Below are 15684 nucleotides of genomic sequence, written 5' to 3'. Positions count from 1 at the left end.
AAAAAATTAAATACGCAACTTTTATGTCAGTGCAACTTTTCTCGGAACTTTTAAGATTATAATTAAAAAACGAAGAAAAAAATCGAATTTTTCCTTTATTATTTGACATTTTGATTATTTAAACAATGTTCCGGACCCTTATGAGTCGGAGGATAACTCAAACATTATTATATGAGTTATTTTCAAGCAATTTCTGTAAAAAAATATGAGTCACCTTTCAACATCCAAATGTACTAATATTTTTAGAGATGCGCCCTGGTCTATGCAGTAATTTGATTGTTTCACAGGTTGTATGGCATGTGGCACCATCTTATTGAAACCACATATGTCGTCCAAATCAATATCCTCCAATTTACGCAGCAAGAACTCTTTTATCATGTTGCGATTTCGAGCAACAGTAGCAGTTACTGCTTGAGCAGCCACATTTTCAAAGAAGTATGGTTTCACCTCTCTATTATATCCGTTATTCTATGGACTTGGTCGATAGTTGAATGACTTTCTAGAAACCCAAACCGGTGTGATGGAATTAGAGCCTTAGCATATATGTGAGGTTTCAACCTTTCCAGCAAAAGCTTCTCGTACAGCTTTGAAATTACGGGTAGTAATGAAATCGGTATGTACGATGATATTGTATTTGGTTGTTTTCCAGGTTTAAGAATCATTTTATAATAAAAACATTATTTTTCATCTTCAGTTTCGAAATCCAACAGCGAAAAAACTGATGCTGATATTCAGATTTTTACTTGTCCACGTAAAAGCAGAAAAAGCTGCAAATAAGCGCTGATCAGCACCAGCAATAAGCACAGACGGTTCACCAGCGTTCTATGTATTCCTACCTAAGAACGCGTCCATAGTGCAGGCTGGTTTCTGAGTCAGAAAGCCGACGCCGAGTCGGTGAAGTTAAATCGTTCGTATTTAAAAGGGCCTGTCCAAAGTGCACCAGCGCACTAGTGAACTTTGGACAGGCCCATTTAAATACGAAGGATTCAATGGTTGCGTTCGGACGACCACAGCGCTGACTGTCAGCAGAAATCGGCTGAGTGGTTGTATCCAGCGCTGATAGGGAAAGCTTAGTAAATCTCTCAGCGGCTGACTTCCAGCGGTGACGTCTAAACGCTACCGCTGCTGGCTCAGCTGTCCAGCCGCTGTGGTCGTCGGTCTGAACGCACAAACTGACTCGGTGTCGACTTTCTGACTCGGAAATCAGTGTGCACTATGGACGCGCCCATGGGTGCGTCTAAGGTGCACGCTGGTATTCGGAGTCAGTACCGAGTCCGTGTGAGAATAATCCTTCGTATTCAGTTGTCAGAGTGCAGGTGCACTTTGGACAGGATAATCATTGTAGATGTTCCACAATTAATTTTAGCCCTATTTCTTTAAATTTATTTCTAGCTTGTTGTATGAAGTAAATCTAAAGTAAGTCTGATAGAGAAAACAGCATTTTATTGTATTTTAAGTATGATTATTCCGCGAGTCTCCTTGTATCCAAGTGATACAACTTCCACCTACCTAACGGGCAATCCCAATCCAAAATCACATTGAAAATGCAACAGCGTATTTAAATCATAAATAATTTACGAATCGAATGCGAACGGTCACCTCACCACCAGCGACGGGAAATGAATTTTCTATGTTCATCGTTCGTATCGTCCGAAGGTGCTTCTAAATCAATATAGGGCTTGGTATCTACCTCACGTGAACGAAATTATATAAGAGTAGTCGAGCTATACTTGTTGATTTGTCATAAAAATCGATTATTTTTGAATGTAACCCAGTAAACGAACGGGAAATACGGCGATACCGTGTAATTTTCAGTGTCGCCACCGAATTGCATCAAAATTTGGATTTAGGTTCTACTTAAACGCTGGTTGACATGATCCAAGTGTACTTGGATTTCAACTTGGACTGAGTGCACTTGTACAAGTGTACAGGAAGTGCACTTGGACCATGTTGGTTGCCACGGTTAAATGACTTTGTTGTCAAATAACCAATGCAAAGGTGTTTATACGTAGTTCGCATGGCATGCATTTTTTTTAATACATCGTTTTCAGTGACACCGGGAATATTCATATGCATTTTTGTTCGTTGTAGGGCCGCACTTTTAGCAAGAGTCGAGCTATACTTGTTGATTTGTCATAAAAATGGATTATTTTTGAATGTAACCCAGTAAATGAACGTGAAATACGACGAAACCGTGTAATTTTCAGTGTCACCACCGAATTGCATAAAAAGGATTGAGTAAAAGCGAGTTGACACAATCTAAGCGTACTTGGACCATGTTGGTTGCCACGGTTAAATGACTTGGATGTGCCAGTAAATCAATTGTCTATGTTCATCGTTCGTATCGTCAGAAGGTGCTTCTAAATCAATATGGGCTTGGATTTACCTCACGTCAACGAAATTATATAAGAGTAGTCGAGCTATACTTCTATATTTGTCATAAAAATCGATTATTTTTGAATGTAACCCAGTAAATGAACGTGAAATACGGCGATACCGTGTAATTTTCAGTGTCACCACCGATTTGCATGAAAAGGATTTAGTAAAAGCGAGTTGACACAATCTAAGCGTACTTGGACCATGTTGGTTGCCACGGTTAAATAACTTGGATGTGCCAGGAAATGAATTTTCTATGTTCATCGTTCGTATCGTCAGAAGGTGCTTCTAAATCAATATGGGGCTTGGTATCTACCTGACGTCAACAAAATTATATAAGAGTAGTCGAGCTATACTTATTGATTTGTCATAAAAATCGATTATTTTTGAACGTTACCCAGTAAATGAACGTGAAATACGGCGATACCGTGTAATTTTCAGGGTCACCACCGAATTGCATGAAAAGGATTTAGATTCTACTTAAAAGCGGGTTGACACGGTCCAAGTGTACTTGGATTCCAACTTGGAACAAGTGCACTTGTACAAGTGTACTTGGACCTTGTTGTTTGCCACGGTTAAATGACTTGGATGTGGCAGGAAATGAATTTTCTATGTTCATCGTTCGTATCGTTCGAAGGTGCTTCTAAATCAATATTTGTTTTCGTACTGTGCCAAAAGCCTTTTCAAGGTCTATGTACGCCATATACATCTTTATTCCTGTTGCTGAAATTTTTTTATTATTTGTTTGATGGTAAATATTATGATCATGGGTGCTTCTGCCTTTTCTGAATCCGCTTTGTGCTTCCTCGAGTGTGCTGTCAATTTTTCTGGTTATTCTTTTGTTCATAATTTTTTTCGTATATTTTCATGGGGCTTTGTATCAAGCTAATGTGAACGAAATTTATTATATAAAAGTAGTCGAGCTATACTTGTTGATTTGTCATAAAAATCGATTATTTTTGGATGTGCCGTTACTCACCTATGCTCAGGCTGATGATGTTTGAACAGTTACGTGACGATAATATCATTAATTACGTTAACCCGGGCACTGATATATTACATTACTAACGGATGTAAATTGGAATTTGGCTAGAGGGTGATACTTAAGCTTACTAACCTTCATACTAAAGAGAGCCGGGTTCAATCAATATTCAGCAATTACAAAATGTTTAAATAAGTGAAGAAAATGATAACGCTAGTGTTATTTTTTTAATTTTTGGTGATTAATAGACTCTACTTTAAAATTTCTATCCATCTTGTCTTATGGTTCTTTAATTCAAAATTCAAAACTTTAACAACATTAGATAAAAACGAAAAAAACTTTATTCTTGACAAAAAAATATTTCATTTTTCATTTATTTAGTCCAAGTAACATATATAAAATTCAGCTTTTATACTTTAAGGCAGTGTTTTTCAATCTGTGGGTCGCGACCCCTCGGGGGGTCGCGAAGCCTTACTCGGGGGGTTGCCAACTGAAAGAAAAAGTTGAGGTTCTTACACAAAAAAACAAAATTTTAGCGGAAAGGATGTGCTTGTTTATTTTTCAGAAGTTTATCAAATTGTGGTGCTATTTTTGAAACGTTAATAATCAAATCATTTTTTAATTGCAGTCTATTTCACATATTTAGTTTTAATGTCTACCATTGAAGAAGATGCCAGTTCACACAAGTACGAAGTGACGAATTGCACTAATAATTTAAGAGCTTCCCTTGCCAGCTACCGATACTGGTGTTTTCTTTTCATCCCAAATACGTCAACACTTGGCGAATAAAATTCCATTTTAAGCATGCCATGAGATTCTTTCATGTTTGTGGTGACATCAGCCAGATCTATTTATTTCTCCAAAAAAGGGTTTAAAATCCATCTACGCCCATTATCAGCTTCAGAGTGCAAGTCTGGAAAGTATGTCAAAAGTTGCTCTTGTAAATTATGCAAGCTCTGTATCATGGACACATCGACATCTTGGAAATCTTGAAAATCGTAGAAATAATATCTTCTGAACGCACGGGAAAGTCTCAAATATTTTGTTTTGCATGGAGGTTCACCACAATCGAGGTTTTGCGTGAAATGATTTTACTTTATCTTTAGCTGTTAAAATATTCTTTTGTCTTCCTTGAAAGTTCTTCTTTAAATTGTTAAGGTGACTAAAAAGATCTGCCAAAAATGCTTATTTCAAGAACCAAAAGGGTCAGAAAAACGATTAGCATATTTAGATTTTGCATCTTGTAGGAACATTAACAATTCAGCTCCAGAACTCTTGTCAATACCTTTCCTTTGGATAGTCACATAGCCTATAGCTAGGGTTACCATAATTTATTAAGGCCAAATCCGGACACGGTAGTCCAAGGTGTTGTAGAAAATGTAAAATGTGAATTTGACTGTGTTGCTACCTCTACATTGTACATATATGCGAAATGCATATGGCATAATTAAAAGTACAGCTGTTTCGCTACAATATGCAACTAACATCGAAAATCTCTGCCAGTTTAAAATACATATAGGTACATCTATGTTTTAACATACTTTAGACCTAAGGTGCTGCTCATAATGAAATTTCCCACCGTTGGGCCTAGTATTTTCCATTTTTTTTAGTAAAGAAAAAAATCCGGACGCCAATCCGGACATGTCTTTCAAATCCGGACTGTCCGGACGAAATCTGGACGTATGGTAACCCTACCTATAGCCAAAAAAAAAGGATAAGAAGAAAAAGTAAGATTGAGGTTATGTAATTAAAAGGTAAACATGGTATGTAGTAAATAAAATTAATTATTAAAATGCATTATTACAAGTAAAATACCTACAATAATGAATTAAATTCACTTTAATAATTGCATATCATATCAATATTGTGGAGCAGCATTAATGCCCGATTTCATACTGACAGTAGGTATAAAATATGTCAATATGACAATTTCAATTGACAATATGAATTATTTAAGAAAATATGCTATGCTAAAAAGGTTATAAGATTTCTCCGCTACTCGCGCACGATCATTTCTCGTATCCCGTTCAAGTACTTGCTCCTGTTTTTGTCGGGACACTTTTTTGGGTACTACATACCTAATACATTCTAAATACAAAAATGCCCGTCACAGTTCGGACGAGAATTTTAGTTATTAACAAATAAGGGTCAAAAATGGCAGTTTTTTCGTTTAAACCGCTACAGGTAAAAATAGGGTTATTAAATATCTTATCTAGAGTATTCATCTTTTAGTAGATGAGCAAAGGTGTATAATGGCAGTTTTTGAATTTTGGTCCGATCGTTTGTTGCTTCGCTAATTGCAAAAAAAAAGACTAAAATTTCGAAAATAAAAAATTTACTATAACTTTTGCGGAAATGAACTTAAGACTTTGATATTGCACGAAAAGTTCAGTCAACCAGTACATATAATGCCCTAAAAATTTCAAGATTATTTGGCGATTAGTTTAAATTTTATTCAATTTGTTTATCCCAAAGAGCTTTTTGTTGGCAATGTTATTGTTCAGAAAATAATAATGATACAGCAATTCTGTGGAAACCTCTTGAAAGAAGAATACTTATATTTTCAAAATGTTTAAAAAAATTAATAAAAAGTTATTTTTATCATTTCGAAAACATTTTACTAAAGTAGAGTCATTTTTGGTTTCTAAACAATTTGAATAACTTTGTTAATATTGACTGTAGAGTAATCTACTTTGGGATTTCAAAAGCTAGTATTTTTACACGAATTTTCAAAAAAAAAACTTTTTGCGTAGGTTAATTACGGTCTAAGTTAGCCACTTTTATTATTTAATTCACAGTTACTTCTGTATACATAAAATTCTCATGTAACAGTGCTAGTTACCATACTCCTCCGAAACAACTTGACCGATTTTTATGAAATTTTACACATATATCCTGTAGGACAGAATAGGTTTTAACCTATTTGTCATACCCATAAGTGGTAAGGGGGGTTGTCCCCTGAGATTTTTTTTTATTTTTTGGTCAAAATTGTCTTTAATTTTGTATTATGTAGCATTAAAAAATACATACAACCCTTAATTTTCACTCTTCTATCCCCAACCACTATTTTTTAATAGCCATCTATATATTTACATCTATAAAATTCTCCCGTCGCAGTGTTAGTTTCCATACTCCTCCGAGACTGCTTAACCAATTTTTATGAAATTATATATGTATATTTGGTAGGTCTTAGAATCGGTCGTAATCGATTTTTTATATCCCTGAGTGATAAGGGGGGTTCCCCCTAACATTTTATAATGTTTGGTAGGGGTATGTATACATAACGTACTCTAAAGGACTACGAGTACATGCAAATTAAAAAAAATTATTATCAAAATCCATCAACAACCTACGGAGATATTAATCGCAGCATATGTTTGAAGAATCAATTTCATTTTTTGAGTGCACGAATTTTAATATTTCCCCTCCACCGACCACGAATCGATTTCGTTAGGACGTCATTTTTAAAGCTTTATTAACCACTCTGTTGAAGATCAAAGTTTACTCAAACTTTTACACATAAACTATATACCTTCAACTTCAAAATGTCGCTAGCTAGGTTGCTTAATTGTTACAAACAAAGAAGCGGTGGATTAAATAAAAAAAGTTGATAACTTTGACCGTAATTAACCTAGACAAAAAGTTTATTTTTGAAAATTCGTGTAAAAATGCCAGATTTTCAAATCTCAAAGTAGTTTTAATCTACAGTCAATATTAACAAAGTTATTCAAATTGTTTATAAGCCAAAAATAAGTCTTCTTTAGTAAAATGTTTTCGGTGTGATTAAAATGACTTTAATGATTTTTTGTAAATACGTTGAAAATATAACTATTTTTCTTTCATGTGGTTTCCACGGAATTGCTATATCATTATAATTTTCTGAACAATAACAATCCAAAAAATTATCCAAAAAATTATTTATCCCTCTTTGGGATAAACAAATTAAATAAAATTTAAACTAATTGACGAATAATCTTAAAATTTTTTGTCATCTACTAAAAGAAGGATACTATAAATAAGATATTTAATTACGCTATTTTTACCTGTAGCGATTTAAATGAAAAAACTGCCATTTTTGACACTTATTTGTTAATAACTAAGTTTCCCGTCCGAACTGTGACGGGCATTTTTGTATTTAGAATGTATTAGGTATATAGTACCCAAAAAATCCATTTGCAACCTGGCTGCTCAAGTGTCCCGAACATGGTATGCGTTATTTCCCTGGTGTATGTGTCCAAACTCAATAAAGAAAAATTAAAATTGACCACTATAAATTAGGATAATACAGAATATTACTGTCACATTATATGTATCTAGCAATAAAGTAAAAGGTATATAAATATAAATTTACCTGTTGCATTTTTTCAAAATCAAGGTATGGCCTCTGGATATGTGCATGTTTCATGTGCTTGGTTCTTTTTCTTGGGGAATCTTCGTAGTGAAGTAGTTTGGCAGGCGGGCTCGTCGACCGACCCTTGCTCGTTACAATTGATCTTCGTTCAGGTTTTACCGCTTCTAAAGGAGGAGAAGTGCGGAACTGTACAGGAGTAGCCCGTGTGTACAAGAAGTGGTGCACCTGTAATATAAGAAATTTGTTGTCAATATACTAAAAGGGTATACAAGAATACTCAAATAATTCATTGTGTGAAATAAATTGACTGAAACTATGTTTTAGAAAAAGTTACACTGTACAGTAGAGCCCCGATTTTATTCTAGTAGAATATTGGCATGTATTCGTAAACAATCTCGTTAAAGTCCAACCTTCGACTCCATGCAAAAGAGTAAAGAACACATCGTCGGTATACTGCGAAAACCAGGTAAATGCCGAAATACCGAAACCGAGAAAAAACGTTTTTAAAGTTTAGTGTTTTATTTTGAATTAAGAGGACAACTTGTGTTTGATATTCGGTATTCTAGTGAAAGATGCATATATCAGAAATGATATTCTATCAATAGTTTGAAAAAGTTAAGACACCTAGCTGATTAAACCTAAATTTAAGATGGAGATGCGGTCACTTACCTGGTTTTACCTGTAAATCTAAATTAATCAGTTACCCTTAAAATAACACATTTATAACAAATATAATAAACCAAATATAATATTTTGTAGTTTTGTGATCGGAATCTGAAGCTTTAACTAGTTAATAGTAATGTTTTTAAGGGATTAGTCGATAATTATAACATTTAACTGGTTTTCCCTGAACATTTTATTCAAAGCTGTTTGTAGTTATATGGATATTATTTACATAAATGATAGCAAAGAAAATTTTTTTTGAAAGTGTTATAGATACAAGAATACAATATTACCATGCGTATAACTCGTCAGATTAGTCACTGATCAGCAGGATCTGACAAGATGCCATTGGCATCGTAAAATACGATACCACCTGTTATATTCCTCCGGTATCACTCTCTTATCAAATAACTGTAACAAATCTGTTTTTTGCTATGTTAGTTGGCGAAGTCCTATCATAAAGTTGCTTAAGTTTTTATCGACTAACATAAGCATGCTTATGTTATTTGATAACTCAGCTTGCTATTTTCTTGTTGACTGCCGTGCAGTATCAATAAGGAAATGAAGCTTGGTAACGCGTCATAATTGAAATTGATTCTGTTTATCTCTTCTTTCATGAATCTCATCTTTTACCTTTAACAACATTATTTTTTCGCCGTTTTGGTCTTTTGTTCGGTTTTTAATTAGAATGTGTGAAAGTTTTTTTTAAATAATAAAATTCGTAGTACGTATACAGACAAGTAATCTGGCATACCAGAGAGAGACCTGATTTCTAGCGGTTTAGATGCTGCTATGTATAGAGTCAACTTCCATACAAGAATGTCCCGACTCTAAAAATTTATGTTACCATACTGTCCTTCGCAGGTATAAAAAATACACTTATTTCACTTGCTTACATATTCTGGGACATATTTTGATAGGTAGTTGAGTATAATGCTTTCTATTTCAGAACTTCCTCGTCTACCGTTAATGACTGACCAGGCAAAACGGTAAGCTTCATTTGGTAATGCGGCTTCATTTACACACAAATTGTAGACTCATAATTTTCGGGAAGAATATATGAATTGTCCAGTTAATCTGTAATCTGTAGTATAGCCTGTAGATCGAAAGTGATTGAAACAAAATTCCGTTGTTGGTTAGAGCTTTTCTTATCATTTCGTTTTTCGAGATTCCATACTTATTTTTTTTCTGATGTTGTCTGTAACTGTTTTCTAAATCCGGTTTCTTAGTTGGATTAGCCATATCATAATATGATAGGGCTAATAAATGTTATTTATTAAAAATTAAACATTGATCTTATTTAGAACAAAAAAGCTTAAATTATAGTCGTTAGAAAATATTCTTCGGTATGTAATTTCGCATTACCTTCCGGTTTCTTTAGCTGACAATCATTTATATAAAGTTAATACATTTTCCTTATACTCAAATTTTTGTCCAAATATCTACGCTTCGAACTTTGGCGAATATAATGTGGGACCATGATTGGAAAAGATTCAATATGAGCATTCACAATTTTTCGTTTTTCATTGCTTGTTTTATTTGGCAGTATATGCTGGCCTCTTGCCCGTATCTGCATAACAACATATAACATCAATTTTTCTTACAACATCTTGCATTAACGACGCTGATATACAAAGTGTCTTACAAAAAAACTTCTCACATATCTGTACCTCTTGACCATTCAAAGAAACAAAGTCGATACTATCGATTTTACCAGTCGATATGAATGAGAAATTTAAATAAAATATACATGTAAAATGTATTAAAGACATTTATCACCTTTTTACTTAATATGGCATACAGCAGTAGAAATATATTGTTGTCCGGCAAAATAATATATGTGCGCTTACTTGGTTTTACATGCAACAGAACTTTAATTTTGTGGAAGTAAGTAGCGATATATTGTTTTACTTGAAAATGAAAAGTTAATTATGTGTAACTTATTTGTTTATCACACAAATTATCTGCTGAATGGCAAATCGTATCATTTACTGGGTTTTACCTGTATGTAGAGCGTAAAAAGCTAAGAATTTTGGTATACTTAACTCAATATTTTAAAATTTGTCATTTACCTGGTTTTCGCGGTATACCGACGACATAACGTCTCACTAATCTAATTTTTAGACTCAAAGTAATATTTTTTCCACATAACAGTTTCTTCATTTTAAAGAATGCAGCTTTGGCCTATACGTATTCTAATTTATTTGCACATGTCTCAGTTCTCATTTAGATTACAACCAAGATAGGTGATACTGTTAATTCTCTCCAGTGACCATAAGCTATTACCACTTTTGGTTGTCTTGGCGTTTACTGACAATCATCACCTTTGTATTTGCGGTGTTAAGCCTGAATCCGTATTCATCACACGTTGTGGTAATTCTATAATCAGTTGTTGAAGTTCTTCGTAATTGCTTACAATTAACACTGTGTCATCCGCGTATCTCAAATTATTAATATTGACGCCATTCATTTTGATACCACATTGAACATTATCCACTGCTTTACTGAAAACGAACTCAGAATGTGTAGATGTTAAATATTAGTGGGGATCAAATGGAGCCTGCCTTACTCCTCTTCGTATTTGAAGCTCTTCAGAAGTGTCACGGCCAATCCTGATATTTACATGTTGATGCCAGTAAAGATTTTTAATAATGCGTAGGTCTTTATTATTAATACCCACCTGCTGAAGTATGGTATTCATTTCAATATGTTTTACTTGATCAAAGGCCTTCTCAAAGTCAATGTAACACATATAAACCGTATGTCCGACATCTTTGGATCTCTGTACGTGAATACTAAACAGTGCTTCTCTGGTTCCAAGGTATGTATCACCAACCCAAACTGTGTATCATCAAGTTGTTTTTGTACCTTTTAGTACATTCTAGAGTGCAATATTCGTAAAAATATCTTTAAAACATGGCTCATCAAGCTGATGGTTCGGTAGTCACTATATATTTTCGCATTTGCTTTTTAGGTATCGTCACAAAAGTCAACAGCAGCCAATCCGTTGATATACAGCCAGTTTTTTGTACAGCCAAAGATGAAGGAGATATCTTTTACCTGAACTTTCAAAGAACTTTATTATTTCACTAGGTATTTCATCTGGTTCCGTCGCTTTTCTGGTCTTTGCTAATCTTAGTGCTTGTTCAATTTCGTAAATAGTTATGTCAGGTCCTGTAACTACTTCGTTTTTCAAGCTCGGGCCTTTCATCTTTCATCATTGATGACAGGGCAGATGATGACGGGCAGATGACAAGCGAATAATTTCCAGGGATTCCCCCGAGCACTGATTTTATCGATACTGCATTATGAGTCTCACTTACGGAGTATGGAGTTAACGGCAAGGGATAATGCGCAGCTCGGATAGTCGGGGTTCTACTGTAGTAAGTTATACACGACGTGCTACACAATAGTGTGGTCTCTTAAGAGGAAACAGTAGCGATCAACAGGTAGCGAAAACGCGTTCCAAGATTGCGGCTGTAATTTTGAATATTTTTTCGAGATATTTGGCACATGTATTCGTAATATAATAAAGAATGGCGGTACAGAGCCCAATTTGAAAAATATATTAATATGTGGAAATTACTCTGTAATTAAATACAATATTAAAAAAACGAGCCTGTACCGCCATTAAGAAGAACAAAAAAGTACACTTTCTTCAAATAAACTTTTTTATCCGATGCCTAGATTTTGTGTCATTTTGGAACTACTTAAAATTTTTTATTTCATTAGTAGTTCCAAAATGATACAAAATCTAGGCATCCGATAAAAAAGTTTATTTGAAGAAAGTGTATTTTTTTGTTCTTCTTAATGGCGGTACAGGCTCGTTTTTTTAATATTGCATTTAATTACAGAGTAATTTCCACATATTAATATATTTTTCAAATTGGGCTCTGTACCGCCATTCTTTATTATATTACGAATACGTGTGCCAAATATCTCGAAAAAATATTCAAAATTATAGCCGCAATCTTGGAACGCGTTTTGGCTACCTGTTGATCGCTACTGTATCACCTTAAAAAAACTGTTTAAAAGTCTTGCAGATCATCAGCATAATATATGGTAGAGTTTTCAATTATTTTGATATCGGTTTTATGTTGCTGTGCAAGATTAAAAAACAGTAAAGCGGAGAAAACTGAAGAACTTTGGTCATATAATCATATAATGGCGGGGGGGGGGGGACCAGACAAAATACTAATAATTTAAGGCAGTGGTTTAATATAAGTTCCACTCAATCAGTCAGGACAGCTGTGAATGAAGTTAGAATTGCCATAAGAATTTCTAACCTTCAGCAGGAGAAGAAACATCGAAGTAAACCAAAACAGCCAAAAATAACAACCTTAATGAAAGCGCATAAAATACGTTATTGAGGACACATCGAAAGAATGGGAAAAGAAGTATGCCGAAAATCGTACGTTCAAAAAAGCCAATACAAACCAGAAAAGTAGACAACAAAAGAGGTAGAAGAGCAGCATATGGAAAAATTGACAAAAAAGTAACATTAAGAACTGTAAATAAAAAGCATTGGATAGAAGTAAATGCAAATAAAATAATTGGAACAAAGCAGAAAACGAATGTCCTGTAGTCGGCTATGTACCATAAATCAAAAAAAAATAATAAAAATACTTTATAAAAGGTATATTTACATTAAAAAAAGGCCCTTTCGGCTTACATCACAGGACCTTTTTGGAAATGACAATTCCATCATTAGTGCTACTTACGAGATATACATGGTTGAGCCATTAAAAACAACTGGGTGAAAACCCTTTAAATGGAGTAAAGTTGTTATAATGTTACATTGTTGTAGTTAATATTATGTGATGTTTAAAATTTTACTTGATGGCAACGCAGTACCCCAACTATGTAGGTTGCTGGCCCTGGGGAAACCTCTTTATGGGCTCTTAGATAGAGTTGCTATTTAAAGTAAACAAATAGAAACTTAGTTGCAAAAACATCTGATTGTGTATCAATAGTAGATAATTAACCCCTTTGTGTGTTTTTTTTATCGATTTGTGAATAAGATTACCAATACATTGAGAACGATACAGAGGGCAATCGAACGAGCTATGTTAGGAGTATCTCTGAGGGAACATAATATACGAAATGAAGAAGTGCGAAGCAGGACGAAAGTGGAAGATGTAGGTAATTGGAAGAATTGCGCAAATAAAATAGTACTAGGTAGGACACGTGGCACGACAAAACATCTAAAAGTGGACGAGAAACATTGTACATTGAAGACCATGCGAGTATAGTCGTAGTTGAGAGTAGACGACATCAAAACAAAAATGGGGAGAAACTGGCACCAAATAGCACAAAACAGAGAAGAATTGGGAACTTATGGGAAGGCCTGTGTCCAGGAGTGGATGCAAACAGACTGAAGAAGAAGAAGAAAAAGAAGAATAAACATATTGTTGCTCCACTAGGGCAGTGGTCGGCAAAGTGCGGCTCCGGAGCCGCATGTGGCTCTTTGGGTCCTTAGGTGCGGCTCTGGCACAAATATCCACGGAAAGCGCAATATTTTCATTTAAAAAAACTTGGTAGGAAAAACATTACATCTTATTCTGATAAATTAGCTTTTATCAAATTTACAAACTTTAGCATTTGTCAAAAATCCTCTTAATGCTACACGACAACCGAGGTGAAATTTTCTCCTTTTGAAATTGGTATTAGTAGCTTTGAACAGGGGCGTAACAGAGGGCCCCGCAGCGTGAAGCTTGCGGGGGGGCCCCAATCGCTTAAGGGCCCCATCTTGTCATCTGATATTATGTAAAAATCTGTTATTGTTATATTGTTTTTACGTTGTCTGTTTAAATTTAAAAACGTAAAAATTTCTAACTAAACGTATTTGCCAAGTGAATCCATCTCATAATATCTAGAAACTTAATCCCTTCCGGCCTACCGAAATTTTATGGCAGGGACAATAAACTATATAATGCTTTGTACGTGACTATTGAAAGATATTAGAATTGCAATTTGACGAATTTAAGAACAATATTTTTAAATCTAAAAATGGGTTTTCTTTCTCTCTGTTCTTTACCTACTTTTAGTATTTCGATACAATATTATCGCAAGTAATTTCATATTGGTTGTTTGCATTGAATGTTATTTATGTTTGTGTTGTTTTACGGTTATAGTTGCATCAGTTTGGTACGCATTTATTTAACAATTATTGACGACTTTTCTTGTGTAGGTAGGTAATCATTGGACAATCTCTCAACAGATAAACGGTAAGATAAGGAAATTATAACACTTACGCTTTAGGGGAGTCAATGTAGAAAAGCTTGCATTGTTTCGGTTTCGGAAAAAATCAAACTAGCTTATATTTTTCTAAAATATTTTTTGTTAGTTTATATATCTTATAGTGAAAAGTTCTACTCACAGATGCCTCTAATTGTTTATTAATTATTTAAACAATAAAACTGTTTTATATTAAATAATTTTAAAAGATATCGGCGAATTCATCATTTTACTTTGTTCAAAAATGTTTCTATTTGCTTTTTGATTATGCTGAATTCGAACATGTCATTAAATCAGGGCCATAAGTAAGATGTTGGGGCCCCGTGGCAAACGTGATCTGGGGGCCCCCAAAGGGGAGGTCTGGGGTTAATCACCCAGCAGAAGGAGTCCGGGAAAATTGATATTTAACCACTTGAAAACACATTTTAATGTACTCCATGACTGAAGTTTCCTGTACCTACCTACATATTGCTATTTTAGTTGACCAACACAAAAAAAAAATTGAAATCACATTATTTTAAGCTAAATATTTACCATCAATATAACATCTTTTCTGTTTTCATAAAAAATATACTACATATAATGTTACTTACATTCTTCGGCTATAATGTAGGTTTTTAATCGCGTTATATTGCCTATAGGCAGTATAACGCGATTACAATCGCGGGGCTCCCTTCGCCGGGGGCCCCGAGGCACTGCCCCGGTTGCCCCAATGGTAGTTACGGCCCTGTCAGACATTACAATTTGAAAATTCAAAATTAATTTTTTTGAGCACTTATACAGTATGTCTGCGTGGCTTCGAACCATACAGGAAACATTTTTATTATCAATTTTACGAAAAAAGTTCATGAAATGCTCTGAATGGTCTTAAATCTGAGATACAAAATAAGCCAGATAAACCATCAGATATCAAAGCTTATCAATTGTATACGAGGTAAGTCAAAAAATAAGAATTTAACTCAAGGATAAAGTACTTTTATATTTAACAATATACGATTTTAATTTTAATATGTAATTACATCCTTGTAAATAAAAAATTAATTTTTCCAAATATTTTTCAAATTACCGATAACCA

General features: G+C 34.2%; 1 protein-coding gene across 3 annotated transcripts in view; it reads right to left on the bottom strand.

The window, feature by feature from the left end:
- LOC114338545 (uncharacterized) overlaps positions 1–15684 on the bottom strand; it is a 181373-nt gene that overhangs the window by 86480 nt on the left and 79209 nt on the right. For all 3 annotated transcript variants that reach the window (XM_050657901.1, XM_050657902.1, XM_050657903.1), the window contains exon 5: positions 7710–7934. In XM_050657901.1, the coding sequence (XP_050513858.1) occupies positions 7710–7934 (225 nt within the window). The remainder of the gene's footprint in view (positions 1–7709; positions 7935–15684) is intronic.

Source organism: Diabrotica virgifera, chromosome 8 (genome assembly GCF_917563875.1).
Source record: "Diabrotica virgifera virgifera chromosome 8, PGI_DIABVI_V3a".
In the NCBI taxonomy this organism is placed as follows: Eukaryota; Metazoa; Arthropoda; class Insecta; order Coleoptera; family Chrysomelidae; genus Diabrotica; species Diabrotica virgifera.
The sequence above is the reverse complement of the archived record's forward strand: the minus strand, read 5'-3'. Positions and strand labels throughout refer to the sequence as shown.